Source organism: Gigantopelta aegis, chromosome 6 (genome assembly GCF_016097555.1).
Source record: "Gigantopelta aegis isolate Gae_Host chromosome 6, Gae_host_genome, whole genome shotgun sequence".
Taxonomy (NCBI): Eukaryota; Metazoa; Mollusca; class Gastropoda; order Neomphalida; family Peltospiridae; genus Gigantopelta; species Gigantopelta aegis.
This window is the reverse complement of record NC_054704.1, coordinates 87,894,038-87,910,638: the sequence shown is the minus strand read 5'-3', so window position 1 is coordinate 87,910,638 and position 16,601 is coordinate 87,894,038. Positions and strand designations below refer to the sequence as shown.

General features: G+C 35.2%; 2 protein-coding genes across 6 annotated transcripts; one reads left to right on the top strand and one right to left on the bottom strand.

Moving 5' to 3' along the window:
* Nucleotides 1-1,022: 1,022 nt before the first annotated feature.
* LOC121376534 (required for excision 1-B domain-containing protein-like) lies at nt 1,023-7,129 on the bottom strand. 4 transcript variants are annotated; one of them, XM_041504442.1, is made up of 5 exons: nt 7,008-7,129; nt 5,191-5,320; nt 4,394-4,595; nt 3,422-3,510; nt 1,023-1,397 (listed from the first exon to the last, which is right to left on the bottom strand). In XM_041504442.1, exons 2-5 carry the CDS (start codon nt 5,277-5,279, stop codon nt 1,304-1,306), a joined length of 474 nt encoding a protein of 157 aa, XP_041360376.1. In that variant the 5' UTR covers nt 5,280-5,320; nt 7,008-7,129; the 3' UTR covers nt 1,023-1,303. The 4 variants fall into 4 exon arrangements, with proteins under 4 accessions (XP_041360376.1, XP_041360374.1, XP_041360377.1 ...); XM_041504440.1 differs by lacking the exon at nt 7,008-7,129 and adding an exon at nt 6,585-6,728; XM_041504443.1 differs by lacking the exon at nt 7,008-7,129 and adding an exon at nt 6,568-6,697.
* On the top strand, nt 6,999-16,400 carry LOC121376531 (phosphatidylinositol-glycan biosynthesis class W protein-like). 2 transcript variants are annotated; one of them, XM_041504437.1, is made up of 7 exons: nt 6,999-7,156; nt 10,151-10,564; nt 11,368-11,536; nt 12,109-12,359; nt 13,349-13,490; nt 13,980-14,064; nt 16,037-16,400. In XM_041504437.1, the coding sequence occupies exons 1-7, from the start codon at nt 6,999-7,001 to the stop codon at nt 16,261-16,263; spliced, it is 1,446 nt and encodes a 481-aa protein (XP_041360371.1). In that variant the 3' UTR covers nt 16,264-16,400. The 2 variants fall into 2 exon arrangements, with proteins under 2 accessions (XP_041360371.1, XP_041360372.1); XM_041504438.1 differs by having other exon boundaries at nt 16,016-16,152.
* The last annotated feature ends 201 nt before the right edge of the window (nt 16,401-16,601 follow it).

Sequence of the window (16,601 nt, the reverse complement as noted above, 5' to 3'; positions counted from 1 at the left end):
GAAAACCCCCAGACTTTTGTATTTTTAAACATATTGTCTAGACTGTTAATTCAATCGGATTAAAATTAGCTCTACTGGTCTCACCAGTAGATCCAACAGCATTGCGTGGACTCCCCATGTCCAGGTGACATTTCATCTATAAATAACAATTTAAATATTGACCAATTACACTTCACCTTTTATAGCGTTATTCGGGAGCATACAAATTCTGAAAATATCAAACGAGACTATTTATCCAATAGGCGAACTTGTTGGTCTATTTCAGCATTGAAAAAAAGGGGGGGGGGAGTGCAGTAATAAACTCTGGATTGTATACTAGTACAAACAGATTTTATGGTTATACCATCACGGTTCCCCCCCCCCCAAATTTTATCACAATCGGGAAAACCATTTCTCTGCTCCATCAATGGAAAGCTCACAGTAATCCTATTAGTTTTCAAGAATGTGCAGATTCCTTTTCTTTTCAACATTACCTGTCCTCGACAAGTGCATCTGGTGGATTCGTTTCTTTCTTCGTCTTATTATGCTTATCGCTGTATTCCTTTTGGCAATTACTTGTTTTAAGTGTTAATTATTCCAAATTGTGTTGTGCTGGGTAACAATGTGCGGTCACCATTTGCAAAATGGCATCTTTTTGTGGGGTGGGTGGGTGGGATATAGGTCAGTGGTAGAGTAACTCACCTGGTGATCGATCCCTGTCAGAGCCCATTGGACTTCCTAGTATATAAAACACCTCTTGCTACTAATGGGAAAATGTAGTGGGATTCCTCTAAGTCTATATCATATTTACCAAATGTTTCACATCCAATAGCCGATGATTAATAAATCAATGTGCTCTAGTGATGTCGTTGAACAAAACTAACTTTTAAAAAAACGGGTGTATGTCTAAACACTAAACCACGTTCCTGGTGTGTGCTGTAATTAAACAGTTTGTTGTGGAAGCTGTTAAATTTGTGCTGAGGTGTCCATAAAGGTTCCCATCAGTTTATATTTTTACCAGGATGTAAAACTCAACACGGAACTAAAAAAAAATAACACTTTATACACAATGATCAAGTTAACAGAAAGAATGTTTATCCAATTATTAAACGGCTGAAATATGTAGTAACAAAAGCAATAAACAACGGTCATTTTTCTAAATTGGTGAATGTAACATTGTCTCAAATGTTTGGTCCTGATAGGCACATGATGATGATCACATTTACAGCCATGTACCTACACCGACGAGTGCTGGTAATGAACTGTCAGTACAATGTTAATGATTCCATGGAGATGTACACTTGACACACATTACCAACACTATTCATCTCTCGCAGTCATTTTCAGTGTACAGATCTTCACACTCGAACTTCAGTTCCTCCAAATACTCATTTATTTGTTGTATTCCGCTTTTTATTCTGAAAATAAAACAACATTATAACTTTGTCTTGTACAAAACTGTTGTACCATATTGATTTATTAATTTATTAATCAAAATTTGACATCCAATAGCTGATGATTAATAAGTCAATGTGCTCTAGTGGTGGTGTTAAACAAAACAAACTTTTCATCGCCTATTGGATGTCAGACATATGGTAATTTTTGACATGTAGTCTTAAAGGAAACCTACTACATTTTCCATTAGTATGGAATCTTGTATATGCTATTTCCCACAGACATGATAGCAAATACAGCCTTTAATATATACCAGTCATGGGGAACTGGTTTGGCACTGACTATAAACTCAGGCGCGTACCTGCCTGTACACAAGTACACAGTGGCGTCCACATAATTTTTCCAAAAAGTAAAAAAAAAACCAACGGAAAAACCGTGTGCGCGAGAGAAAAGGAGAGAGAACCAAATTGTAGAATAATGGCACATTGTCAAGTTCATAGACTAGACTGTCTCACTCTGACGTCATTGAATACATGACAACACATATTTTAGTGACATTCGCTGCTTGCAATACACATTAGGTGGTACGCTAGTTAAAATGTCGGATGCTCAGAAAACGCTTTTGCAACGGGCCATCAACGTCAGTATGGCAGTCAGTTAACCTAAGTGTTCCTGGCAACCCTCAGTACTAACGGCACAGGTAGATCTACATGTAGATGTACTCCCTTTTCATACCCGGACTCCGCTAAAGATATATTAAAGTGAGATGCAACTCGGATGATGCACTGATGCTATCTATAGTTCAAATTGCCACATTAAAACTTGCAATTTCCAAGTTTATTTATAGGTGTAAAATTAGTTCTCAAAGTCGCCAGAGTGCACCATATGACGTCTAGGTTTCAAAACATTTCGGGGGGGGGGGGGGATGCCCCTAGAACCCCCACTACAACCTACAACCCCACTACAACACTCGCACCTTCGGTGCTCGACTGTAAATTGGAATCCACATCAAAAATGGCTGGCTACGCCCCTGAAAGTGATAACAAACAACATGAGTAGTTTGAGATTATCTAAAATAAAGATTACCAATGTTTCTCCTCAATCAGAGAAAACTGCTTATTTCATCATCTACATTATCATTCCAGAAAAAGATCCACTTCAATGAGACATCGTGAACTTAGTGATAAAAAAAACTAACCTGTTTTAACATATCCATTAATGAACAAAGAAAATAATATTCAACGACACTATCTGCACAGTTTGTTGTCCAACTGGTTTGAGAGGAAACCAATCAAAAATCAACGAGATCTTTTGTACTCACTTTTCTACAGATAAGACTGCACATACCGTGACCTTTGATGTACCAGTCTTGGGGAAAACTGGTTGGGACTAGTCACTCGGGCGAGCGCTTTACCATTAACAGCCTTCAGGAACAAAACCCCAACAACATGGGTATATACAAGAACATCATAAACAAGGCACAAGACATACGTTATGTTATAACCAACATGATAACCATTTCGCGTATGGCCTCAAGTACCGTTTCAAAGAGACTACTGATGATGCATTTTGAATCCCCTACGAGCCCAACTGGAGTAGAACTAGAATATTATGTTTTGTCTTAAGTCGGCCCACAAAGTTTTCTGGATTTTTTGTTTTCTCCCACAATGCCTCCAGATATTGAGCTGAAATTTTGTGTATACCATGTAGTTACAGATCAAGTTTACTATGGTACTTTACCCATTGGTGACAGTGTTTTGGCCAGATCAGGTTTAGTTTGATTTTCATGGGAATTTATTCAATGGCCATGACCGTCCACAAGGAATGTATCCACATTTGACAGAGTTATGGCCCTTGAACTTGATTTGTTGGGGCCCAGTAGAGGCATGCATTGCTTTAGCATAACTCTCAGAAAGCTTGTTGACACTATTTCAACTGATTACATGTAAGCTCTGTGATGTGCAAAACTGTTCTTTGGTTACGTATATGCAGACATTTTTATGAAAAGACTCCCTATTTTGATTTTGATAAGTCTGAATGACTAAACCTTTGTCTGAGATCTGTAACTTCAGTTTTGTGGAGTTCTTCATGAGGGTGGTCTACTGTGTTCTGTTCAGCGAACTGAAGTTTGGCTGTCTGCAAAAAGTAAACAAAAATATATTTTATATTACATATTAAATAAAAACTATTTTTTATGGCAATTAAATTTTATTATTAACTAGGAGAAAAATGCAGCTGATTTGGGAAAGGGGGCCATAAGTAAGATTATTTTCATTTTGGTTTTTCTACATCCAAAATAGAACTCTGTGTATTTTCAGTTAATTGTTTTTCATGCTTATATAAAATTATGGGTCAAGCTTGCTGTTCTGGGCTATCTAGACCATCTTCCCAGGCATTGAAATAGGTTGAGAAAGGTTATTCAGGTTACCAGGTGGTCACCACCTATCAAGAATTGAAGAACAGTACTTTGTTCTCCATAAAATCTTATTAAATGAAAAGAACCTCACAAAATTATTTTCGAAAGTACTGGTATACAAATTAAATAAAGCCTACACATACGGTGTAAAACTATTGGTACAATGATAAAGAGTGATGTGAATAATTAACAAAGTATCAGTATGTTTCTGAAGGAATTCTCTAGTAATAATAACCTTGATGAGTATGTCGTATCACAGGGCTAGCTCTGGCTATGTAGAAAATTTCACCAAATTATCTATTAAATGCCAAAAAGTGCAGAAACCCACAAATATTTTTAATAAAAATATCAATTATACACGCAATTATTTCGCCAAATTAAAATTTGCCAGTTGTGTTTAAAATTCGCAATTGGCGAATTTGGTGAGTGGCAGAGCTAGCCCTGTATCATGTAGGTTATAGTCTGTATTTTGTTTTAACCTGTACATGCACACAATGCATACTAGTATACTGAATGTATTCGGAGACATAATTTTCAGTCTTAAAAACTTTGAGTACATTAAATTTTTTAAAACTGCTGGAATTTAAGACATCAACAAGTTACCAGTTCAAGTTTAAGTTGTTCTTCATTTTGAATCTGTTCCATCAATGTTCCAATAATATTCTTGTTTTGATTCTTTAGACTTTCTATTATATCTATAACATCTGACGAAATATTTTTGAACGTCTGTGTTATTTCATGGACAAGTTGTCTGTATATGGGAAAGTTGTAGTGTGGTGCCCCTCGCAAATACGCCTGGAAGCCCCTGAAAAATAGTGTACATATAAACAGTTAAAAGTTTGTTTTGCTTAATAACACCACTAGAGCACACTGATTTATTCATTGACTATTGGATGTCAAACATTTGACACCGACAGAAAACCTGCTATTTTTTTCCATTAGCAGCAAGGGATCTTTTATGTGCATTTTTTTACAGGCAGAACACCAAATACCATGACCTTGGATATATCAAGCATGGGGCACTGATTGGGATCGGACAAAAAGCAATCATGATAATGAGGTAATTTGATGCAAGCACCTCAGACGAATACTCTACCAACTGGGCTAAATCCCACTCCTACATATAAACGTGTAACTATTTAATATGATGAGCATAACACTACTTGAAACAAAATACAAAATAGTATAATATAATGGTATTAAATATTCAAAAATATAAATATTAAATTATTAATATATGTAAAAATTAAAGAATCATTTTCAGCCTTTATTTAAAAAATATATTAAGAAGTGTTGTCGTTTTGGGAGTTTTCTGCTCTCTTTTTTATACATATATAATTAGTTTTAATGTTAAAATCACTACAATGAACTATCGAGTAAATATTTTATTTTTTACTTGCTCCTCAAAAAGTTTATATGTTAAAACTCTTTCTTCTTGTAGTGCCTGGAATTTCTTCACTTGTTCCACAATGCTTGGTCCGCTCGCCATTTTGGATTTATTTTGTACAGACTTACTAGGTCAAATATAATCTAAAATAAGAAATTAAAAAACAAATAAACCTCAACATAATACTTTTAAATATTAAGAAATATAAAAATTAAAAAAACATTTACAATCACACTCAGCGATGTGGTTTTTCAGTTTGTATCAGAATTTAGCTGAACATTTTGCATAAAATGTGTTACACAGGCCACATTTGATTGAAAGGCTGTAAAATGGCCTATCTTTAAGTATGGTTTGAATTATCTAGCTTTTTAAAGAATTTTCTAGCTTTTTAAAGATAATTTCAACTTTTATTATAATGGATATCACATCTGTGCAATATGTTATCAGCATGTGTTCAGGATAATTTCAGGGAGTCAAAAGCCCTGTTCCAAGTGAAATTTAGTTTTTTCAATATATTTTGACTCGGAACACCCCTAGAATTTAGAAACTCATCCATCTGGCACACTACATTATTTCCTGCACATGTGCTTGATTATAGGTCATCAACCCTGGCAATTAACCTTGGCGATCAGATTGTTGCAGTGTTTTATCTTGCTGTGGTACTTCCAACATCACTTTTCTTAATTATTTTATTTTTTGGTATGCCGTGCAGACTGTATTTCCACGGTATATTGTTTGACATGACAATTTTCTTAAATCAGTTTAAAATTTCACTCCTCCACCCCTATCCCCCCATTTTTAATTATTTTGTTTATTTAACAACGCTCAAGACATTTTATTTACAGTTATATGGTGTCAAACATATAGTTAAGGACCACACAGATATTGAGGGAAGAAACCCGCTGTTGCCACTTCATAGGCTACCCTTTTCGATTAGCACTAGCAGCAAGGGATCTTTTATATGCACCATACCATAGACAGGCTAGCACATACCACGGCCTTTGATGTACCAGTTGTGGTGCACTGGCTGGAGTGTGAAATAGCCCAATGGGCTCACTGACGTGGATTGATCCCAAACCGACCGTGCATCAAGTGAGTGCTTTACCACTGGGCTACATCTCACTTCTCTATCCCCAAAAATGTACCGTATTATGTTAATAATTTAAAAAATCGACTAAGAATGGGCTAAGCCATATTTCTGACTAAAATTGTAATATTTTTCACCTAGTCATATAATAATTTCAAACTAAGATGCTTGTAGACAAGACACATGTTAAAAGAACCATGTGATTTAAAATCTGCCCCCTCTCCCACCCAAAAAAAACCTACAAAAAACCCCCAGTAAAATAAAATAATAAAACAAATTAATTAAAATTAAATAAATATTTACTACTAGAGTATGCCTACTTAGTACTAGTTATTATTATATAAGACCAGTCACGGTAGAGTTCCCGACAGTAAAAATTAAATTGTGTAGATATTAAAGCAAGCCTAACAAAGATGAAGAAAACAAATTACTGAACACCGGTTAAACTAAATTCTTTAAGTGATAAACATCGGGAAAAGGAATTAAACTAATCTTAATACAGTAAGCAGGTTAGTTAGTTATAGAAAATAGTCTTAAAATGAATTATATAGTATAATATTTTATAAATTTTTCAGAAATTGTCAATTATAAGCTGTATAATTTATTTTCTGTTGGAAACGTGATATTTTTCGTTTAACTTTTATATTAACCAACATGTCTGCGCTCATGCCAAACAAAATAATGTTTATAGAATTTTAAACGCTTTATTTAATGTAGATCATTTAACGTGAGGCATGTCATACAAATCGATTCACGAGCAGTTTGTAAGCGGATTGAATGGAACTACTCTGTCGGAAGTTTCTGTTCAAACGGCCTTTGGTGCTGCTTCCATTTTTCTGCGAGACACAAGTTTTCTTTTGTTTGGTGTACATTCTTCCAAAATAGATTGTTGGTAAGCCCAAGCCCCCGTTACTCCTTCGCCCTTACGGTACTGGCGTAAACACTTGACACAGATTAATATACATGAATACAATTATAAATGGCAAAATGTATACATATTATCTGCCAGTCGTGTTTATTTGCTGTAAATGTCACCTTTTTTTTTAAATGCCATAGACAGGCTCAAAATTACCGTCGGTGAACTGTTTCACATGGCAGTTCTGTTAAAAATGCTGTCAGAGACAAATTCTTAAGTTTCAGCCCAGTGTTATACATGACAATTTTATTGCCATTTAGTGCATATTTACATATACCAAAAACTTCTATCCCTTGGCCTGTTATATATACATGTAGCCCGAGTACTCTGACTGTAAGAGAGCTAGACAGACATTTGGTCATAAATACGCTCTCATTACAGTCAGAGACCAACCTATGTATATTTTTGGCAATTCCTGACTACCAAACGGTAGGCAAAGATTCCCGCTCTAATACCACAACAATCCTATGTTTGACGTCAAATACCTTTACATCGATCATTTTCGAGTTAACTGATACAAAAAAAATCCACATATTAATCACTAATACACATACTACAGAAAGAAACCCGACAGCACCCACATTCAGCTACGCTTCGTGACACTCCGTCGCAACAATTACAAAGCTCGGCGATCTATTTCGAGACCGGGCGATTCCGCCTTGTGCAGCAGTTACAGGGGCCGTCTCATAAGAGGAGGCAGTACGTAGCACATACTTTTGCTGTATCCTGTCGATAGTACCCCAAATGTATCCTTCAAATTCAAAATGGAATCAATAATGTGTAATTGTTTTGGTTTAATGACGTAATTAAATCCATATTCATCCAAAACGGCATTAGCCAACTCTTCCATGTTGTAACGTCGCTTGGTATGAGACGGCCCCTGTAACTGCTGCACAAGGCGGAATCGCCCAGTGGCGACCACGTGATCTACGTCTCGAAATAGATCGCCGAGCTTTGTAATTGTTGCGACGGAGTGTCACGAAGCGTAGCTGAATGTGGGTGCTGTCGGGTTTCTTTCTGTAGTTTATGTATTAGTGATTAATATGTGGATTTTTTTGTATCAGTTAACTCGAAAATGATCGATGTAAAGGTATTTGACGTCAAACATAGGATTGTTGTGGTATTAGAGCGGGAATCTTTGCCTACCGTTTGGTAGTCAGGAATTGCCAAAAATATACATAGGTTGGTCTCTGACTGTAATGAGAGCGTATTTATGTCCAAATGTCCGTCTAGCTCTCTTACAGTCAGAGTACTCGGGCTAATATACATGTAGTACTACTAGTAGGGATAAAAACTTTTGGTATATATAAATTTGTCATGTATGAAGACTGTAAACTCAAATTTATACCTGGTACTCATCTAGAAATATATTATATTGATTTACCAATGCACAACATTTTTATTTGTCTGTGGGTACCGTACTGGTTACTTCGTGAATTATGCAAGCATTTGTCAACAGGCAGCTACTAGTTCATTTATGCGACTTACCACCCTGTACTTATGACAAATTTCAGGCTGTCCAGCGAACCTACTTTTTGGTCTTTGCCCTATTTTCCCTACTTTTTTCTCAAAATATCAAAATGCCTCATATTCCTATTAAAGTGCTTGTGTTATTATAAACATCTACATTTATGGGAATTAAAAAACAAACAAATTGCAGCAAGATAAATCTAGGCAAATTGGCAGCACCATATAATTTAAACATGATTAAATTGACACCCTGAAAGTCAATGTTAGATGAAATTTTTGTTTTTGTCACTCAGATGTTACTTTTGCCATGTCTAATGTAGTATGCTCCTTGAATACTCAGCTAAGTACTGGAGTTGTTGCACTACAACATTGAGTCAGGGGCGGGATTTAGATCCATCAGTTAAGTGCTTGTTTGAGGTGCTTGTGTCGCAGGATCAAACCACCTTGGTGGATCCATTCTTGTTCCAACTAGTGAAAGGCTGTGGTATGTGCTTTCCTGTCTGTTGGAAAATGCATATAAAAGATCCCTTGCTGCATTAGAAAAAATGTAGCAGGTTTCCTTTGATGACTGCTTGTCAGAAATACCAAATGTTTGACATCCAATAGCCAATCAATGTGCTTCATTGGTGTCATTAAACAAAACAACCTTTTTTTTTTACAATATTGATCCTGTACATGGCTTTATAGTTATTAGTTTCATCTCAATCCTTTTGTCCCTCCATCTGTCACATGTATAGTTTCCGTATGTTTTTTCTCTCAATGCCTTGAGCTATGTTAAATAACTATAACATTACCATTACATAAGATTCACGTTATTTAAATTTTAGATAGAACAGAAAATATAGGTACAAACTGAGCTTTTTGGATTTAACACATTTGTTTTTCCAGTATGAGCGTGCTTAATGTTGCAACATACGGTTCAGTCCTGCTTTTGTCCTACTTTTTTTCTTCTATTTTCCTACTTTTGTCCTACTTTTTGTATATTTTCATTCCTACTTTTGTCCTACTTTTTTATAAGGGTGTGCCGGACAGCTTGTTATGTAGCCCTGGGAGAAATACCTCTCCTGGGAGTTAATTTGGGCATAAGCATGGTTCTTGGTGATTGTATCATCGATATCCCAAAATCTAGACAAAACAAATAATGGAAAATTATGTAATTTGGTTGATAACAAAGGGAATGAACCCTGATTGATAAAAGTTCACATTAAGCATGCTTATACCTTTCAGTAGAAATATAGTGTATTTAACTGTAAAAAAAAATAGTGTTGACAATATAGTTTTTTAGAATTTCTATTTCATTCTCTTGAGAACAAATCATGAAATAATTGTATTCTGCCTGGGAATCAAAAAAGTCATATATACATTTATCATGTTTGGTACATGGTAATATACTGACATCACTTTTATAAACCTGTATAGATAGTGTTTTTGTATATTGTATATGTACAGGTTTTAAAATAAATAACTTTAACTCTTTCTCTTTTATCTTTCTGTTTTTAGGTTCCAGCTAGCACTTGACTTCACACTACTTGTTGTTCCTGTGCTGTTGGCACAGACCGTCCTCAGTGATGTGTCAACCCAGCTCCTCATTGCTCTGTGTGTATGTAGTCTCCTCACCATCCCAGCGTGCATCAAACAGTTCTATAAAAATGTCAACAATTCCAACCAACTGTCTGCCACAAGTTTGCTCTCTACTGAGATGGGCATGGTCAGACCTTTCATAACAAACACACGATCCTTTGTACTTATAGCAACAGCCATTGCCATTCTGGCTGTTGATTTTAAAATCTTCCCACGACGCCTTGCGAAAACTGAGACTTTTGGGTCTGGTTTGATGGACATTGGTGTTGGATTGTTTGTTTTTACAAATGCTATTGTTTCGCCAGAAGCTAGAGGTCGGCACACACACATCAGGTAATTAATCCTAGTGATATTAATATTAAAGAATGAAATATGAACAGTAAAACATCTGTCTACATGTGTAATAAAGGTGTAATCATAGATAGATGCTCAGTTACAATATTTTCTATCACTGAAAGGAGATGTTACTGACATTGCTGAACAGCAGCACAATATTGTATTAATTTTCAGAGTGGGATTTTCAAGGTTTGAAACATACACCACGAGCGCAGGAAGGTGCCAAAAAGTGCGTGGAGGCGGCACACTTTTATATTTACACACTTTTACACTATTATAAAGCAAATATAAAGCAAAATATCACATGCCCCCCCCCCCCTTGCCCCCCCCCCCCCCTTCCACTCCCTACACCAGTGCACACAAACACACACAATCACTCTGATCAGAGCAAGTCTGTGATCCGTCATTATATTTTGATTGGTGAAACAAAAGGTCAGCTAGACATGGACTAACAGCAAGAAAATGGGGCATAACATCATAGGGTAAGATCACAGTCGGGTCCAGTGGCATAGGCAGGATTTTGTAAGGGGGTGGGGGGGGGGGGGCACCTGTTTAGTGGGATATGACACAGGAACCTTTTTAAAGTTATTAATAAGCGAAAAGGTAAACATTTCCCGGGATTGAGGGGGGGATCTATGCCACTGGTCATGCCTCTATCCAAGGTTCAGGCATGTTTAGCTTGGGCCAAGCCTTGAAACTCACTGGTGATTTTGTCCAGGTCAGATAATTTGTCGTGTAAATATTTAAAAAATTTGTGCCTACATGTGTGTAGAAACTCTGTTTTGTGTGTTATCTTTCAGTTGCTTTGTCAACAAGTGTGTGGCCATCATCCAGTCCCTGAAGGCTTCTTTACCTCTGTTAATCCTTGGACTGGCTCGGATGCTGGCTGTCAAGGGAGCTAACTACCAGGAACACATCACAGAATATGGGGTTCACTGGAACTTCTTTATTACTCTTGCTGTTACAAAGGTTACTCATTTATGTCTTTTTCTTGAACTGTCTGTCAGTCCGGAGAGAAGAAAACACTAAGTTTACTCTAATGAGGATGATTTTGCAGATTTTTTTTGCTATTGAAATGAATTCTTTTATTAATACATGTATGTACACATCTTATCAATCATCTTTTTCATTTTAAAAAATCCAAGGCAAAGTAACAAAAAATAAGATGGCATTTACTAAGATATTATCAACAAAAAAAAAAAAATAGATGGTCAAGTTATCAATAGTTAGTCTAAAACCATTCTGGAATGGGTACCTTGGCTTGCAAAGATGGACTAAAACAGACATCTACAGAAAAACCCACGCATATCCATATTATACTAGTCTAATATTGCATAAAATATTGTTTACCACTATCCAGCTGTAATATTAATATTTATCATATCTATAATTCCAATTATATCTTTCAAAAAGTTATTAATGAATTGAAATTTGATCATACCAGAATTAATTTTTTTAGATATGGTTAGGCATTTGTGTTGATTATTTTAAAAATAGGTGGGGTTTTTTAAGTCTTATACTTTATGAAATATTACTTGCAGGTTTTGTCTACCATTTTGTTTGTGATTGTTGATCCCATGTGGAGTGGGCCTCTCTCTGTGGTTTTAGCCGTTTTCTACCAATACTGGCTGTCCACTTGTGGTCTGTCGCAGTACATCCAGCTTGGTCTTGATGGTAGGGGAGGACGGTCGGGACTCATTGATGCCAACCGAGAAGGAATCTACTCTTGTGTTGGATACTTGGCAATCTATTTGGCTGGTGTACTGACAGGAAGGTTTTTGTTTAAGAAGAGGCATGTTTTAAAATATTTATTTATCTTGGTTCATTCTGGAACAATGATTGTAATACACAAGAGTCATAATATATTAGTGACATCCAGATAGCAGCATAATCAATATTTAGCAACTTTGGTAAATTTGTAAAGATCATTCAGGGCACATAAATATTGTTCTTTAAAAATAGGGCCGTACCCTGATAAAAATCCTGGGGTGGGGCACTACTTTTTATAAACAAATGAAACATTATACAAATTAAACCCTGAGATGTGTATGCTATTTTCTGGAGTGAAAAAAGAAAAGTGCCCCCACCCTGCCCCCACCCCCGGAGGGTTCGGACCTGAAAAATGTTTTAGTCTATTACAAAGCACACAATTAATAGGAGGTAAGCATAGTACGGTTTCTGATGATGAGTTTCATAAGTAATGTTTGCTTTCCATGTTTGTTTTTGTTTTGTTGTTTTTTAAATTTATTTTACTGTATTCCAGTAACATTCAGAATTCCTAATTTTCAGAAGCTATAATGTAAATCATATTAAGTTTTATTCATGTTTGTCTTGTGTCTTCTGCACTGCTGTTGAAGAAATTATGCTGTAAGTCTAATAAAGATTCTAAGTTTGAAACTAATTTGTGGAACTGCTCTTCAATTCTTCCAGATTAAAATTTTTGAAGCAAAGATTGCTTCACACTCCACAATACAATACTAATTTCGTAATATAATATGATTTTTATTGCTCCAGAGATTTTTCTATTGATAGTCATGATCATAAAATATTGGTGTTTGTTATAAACTGGAAACATTTACTAGTGTTACGGCCATACATTGACATTATTATAGCGAGCATCGAATATAGTAAATAATGAAGTAATTTACATTAAGTTTTCAGACAACTGAACTCTGGATGAACAAAGTTTTGTTATATTGTGTTTTGTAAATTTCATAAAATAATAAGTCTTCTTATGTATAATACTAACTAAAATATGTTGTGTTTCCTTTTTTTCCCCAGAACAAAGCTGTGTGATTGGTTGTGGTTCTTTGTAACCTTGACTACCATATCAACAATACTGTGGTGTTTACTGTCTTACTGTGTGACAGCAGTGCAGCCAATCTCCAGAAGGATGGCTAACACTACTTATGTGATGTGGATTGTGAGTAACCAAACTTTATGATTGCAAAATAATGCAGCCCATTTTCATTTAACTTCCAAAGAATATCTTGTTGAAATGGATTTACAGTAACATTGGGTTTTCATGGAGATTTAAAAGCATATATATCAGGTGATTGAAAAAATCAATCCCATTTTTTAAAGTTGATGAGCAGGAAAAATATGCAAAGCAGAACAGTCAATGAAAGTTTACACAAAGCCAATGTTTTGTGTTATGTATTGATGGTAGTTTTATTTTAATATAATATGACTTTCTTTTAAAATAGTGAGTAATACAAAACGTGGTCTAAAAATGCTATATCAATGAAAACCTACTTAGCATTACTGTACATACAAAAAAAAAAATAGTCAGTTGGCCCACCATTTTTTAAAAACTCTTAATATTTAAAAAAATAAAAATATTTATCATGATTTATTTCAAACTTCACTAAGAGATTAATAAATGATTAATAGTATGTACCTGGATTTTCAGGTTGCACTTGGAATCTTTCTCGTGTGTACGTTTCTGCTGGAAGATTTGATTATCACAGGTTTGAAGTCCATAGTCCAGTTTCAAAGTGAGTACTCAGTTTATTGAATAAAAAGTAAATCAACTGTCTTCTTTTGCTCATTTCGTTTTGCCATCAACCCCACATTCAGGTTCTTGGCTGTGTAGGGAGTGATGGGTTGTAGGGTCAATTTTCCTCAGTGACCTTTAGGGTTTTGTTCCATTCCAACCAGTGCCTCATGACTGGTAATGTGCTGTTTTATGTGGGAAATTGTTATACAATAGGATGTTTCTTCTCACTATCTAGACCAAGTGTTGTAATAGCTAGTGTAACATGTACTTAAAGACCATTAAACAAACATTCTTTGCCTTTTTGTTTTGATCTATGATATTCCAGTAGCTGAACACTCTTGGGGAGTGTGTTCAGTTTTTGTATGCTGCCAATAAATGATTGATAATTTTGTTTTGGTATTTCACTGTCCACAAGATGTGTTTCTGGATTAACCAAGTTCAAATGAATTATATTAATCTCAAAATTATTAAAAAGACCTGCGAACATTATTCTGGATAAACCACAAGATTCCACTTCAAATCATGTCTTTAAAGAATTAAAATGGCTAACAATGGACAAAAAGGTTGAACACCAAAACGCTATTCTTGTTTACAAATCTCTTAATGGTATTGCTCCTCCATATCTACAAAATATAGTTTGTAAATTACAATCAAACTATAGTTTGTGCTCCACAAATGAGGGAAATCGTTTTGCACCAAAATCCAAAAAGAAACACTTCAAGAAAACTCTTCAGTATTCTGGTGGTACTATATATGGAACAGCTTGCCCACTGATGTCAAAAGGTCTACGAGTCTTAATATATTTTAAAAGAATTGCTTTAAATACTATTTTGATAAGAATTGCTTTAAATACTATTTTGATTAGATGGAATCATCACTGTCCATACTGTTAAATATATGTATTATGAAACAGAGTTGTATAAACACATCTGCCATATATACTGGTGGAAAAAAAGTTCCTGTGATCTAAATGAATGTATGCAAAATATTATTTACTTGAAATCTGACCATGGACATTTTAGAAAATTATTGTGTAAGCATTCCCTTTGATATTCCGGAGGTTTTCTGTCAACTGCACATGCTATTCACACGTTATGCGCAGCTTCTTGCCTTATGCGCATTTTGGGTCACATGATCCAGATTGACGTCATTTTCCTTATCATTGGACTGCAAAACGATTGTATGGCTTCTCATCACTCAGAAAAACACTTTTGTTTGGTGGGATCTGATTATCATAAATGTAACGTTATGCCTCTCAGAAAATAGACATCTTCTATCTATTGGTATGCTTAAAGTTGGAATGGCACAAAACAATGTTATTAGACGTGTTCATCAGAAGACCATACAGTGTCTGTGGAGATGTTATCAACAGTTAGGAGTACAACAGATCTTCTGTATTTAGGAAGCCTACATGTGACATCCCGTTTCAAGCTTGTACATCTATGAAATCATTTAGAAACGACAAGTCTGACATCCCGAAACATCCCTGAATTAAAAACAATTAGTGGAAAAACTGTACGCAACCGGTCACATGATTTAAAAAAACCCACCACGACTGTTCAGTGATACGCATTCCTATTACATTATTGATGACTCACTAAGCAAGACGTGACTGGTTACCATACATTGTACTTTTAATCATTAGTATATATATTGTATAGTTTATATTACATATTATATTATGTATTGTTATAATGTAGCTCAATTTGATTAGTAGAGAAGGCCTCAGTTTTGTACTACGGTAATTGAGTTACCTTTTTTAAATAAAGTATTATTATTATCAAATTTTGTGACAGTTATAATTTTAATTTTTTTTATGATCCCCTCCAAACCTCCCCCAAAGTTTCATTGACATTCCGCCTCATGTCATTGGAGGACTCCCTAAATGGATTTTCTGGATTCGCCACTGATTATTATTATACATTTTGATATAAACTATTTTCCAATAGTTCTAAACTTATTTTAACCAGGGTCAGACAAGGAGCAGAAGCAGCAAGGTCTCCTGGCAGCAGTCACCTTCAATGGTCTGCTCTACTTCCTGCTAGCAAACATATTCACAGGAGTGATCAATATGACGGTTTCCACAATCTACGCATCACCTACTACAGCATTCGGCATCATTGTCATCTACATGTTCGTTTTGTCAGCTATAGTCATGACTTTGTTTAGAAGAAATATTTCAACAAAATGTTGGTGAAAGAAACATTATTTCATAAAATGCTTTCAAAAGTATACATTCCTTGGTGTCAACAATTTCAGCATCTGCAACAGTATTGTTGTCATTTCTGTCTGTGATACAATATTATTATTTAGTAATAAAATGTATGAAATTAAGTTATTTAGAGGCTATTTTTCAATTAACTTCCTATTAAGGTATTATACAAGTTATTTGGAATAGTGTCTTGAAATGTTACATTCGTCTAGATGGGGTTTTTTTTTTAATAAACTGAAAAGATTACTTGATAAATTTGTGTCAAAATAATGCTTGGATTCAAACTTTTCACGATGTAGTAACGAGCCAATAAAGCAGCTTCT

Excerpts from the sequence above, each read along its gene's own strand:
- LOC121376531 (XM_041504437.1), top strand. The coding sequence starts at position 6,999 with ATGTCATACAAATCGATTCACGAGCAGTTTGTAAGCGGATTGAATGGA. Across the intron at positions 10,565-11,367 it reads GGTCGGCACACACACATCAG|TTGCTTTGTCAACAAGTGTG; the intron begins GTAATTAATCCT and ends GTTATCTTTCAG. Across the intron at positions 14,065-16,036 it reads GTCCATAGTCCAGTTTCAAA|GGTCAGACAAGGAGCAGAAG; the intron begins GTGAGTACTCAG and ends TATTTTAACCAG.
- LOC121376534 (XM_041504442.1), bottom strand. The coding sequence starts at position 5,279 with ATGGCGAGCGGACCAAGCATTGTGGAACAAGTGAAGAAATTCCAGGCA. Across the intron at positions 3,511-4,393 it reads AACAACTTAAACTTGAACTG|ACAGCCAAACTTCAGTTCGC; the intron begins GTAACTTGTTGA and ends TACTTTTTGCAG. Across the intron at positions 1,398-3,421 it reads GTTACAGATCTCAGACAAAG|AATAAAAAGCGGAATACAAC; the intron begins GTTTAGTCATTC and ends TTTTATTTTCAG.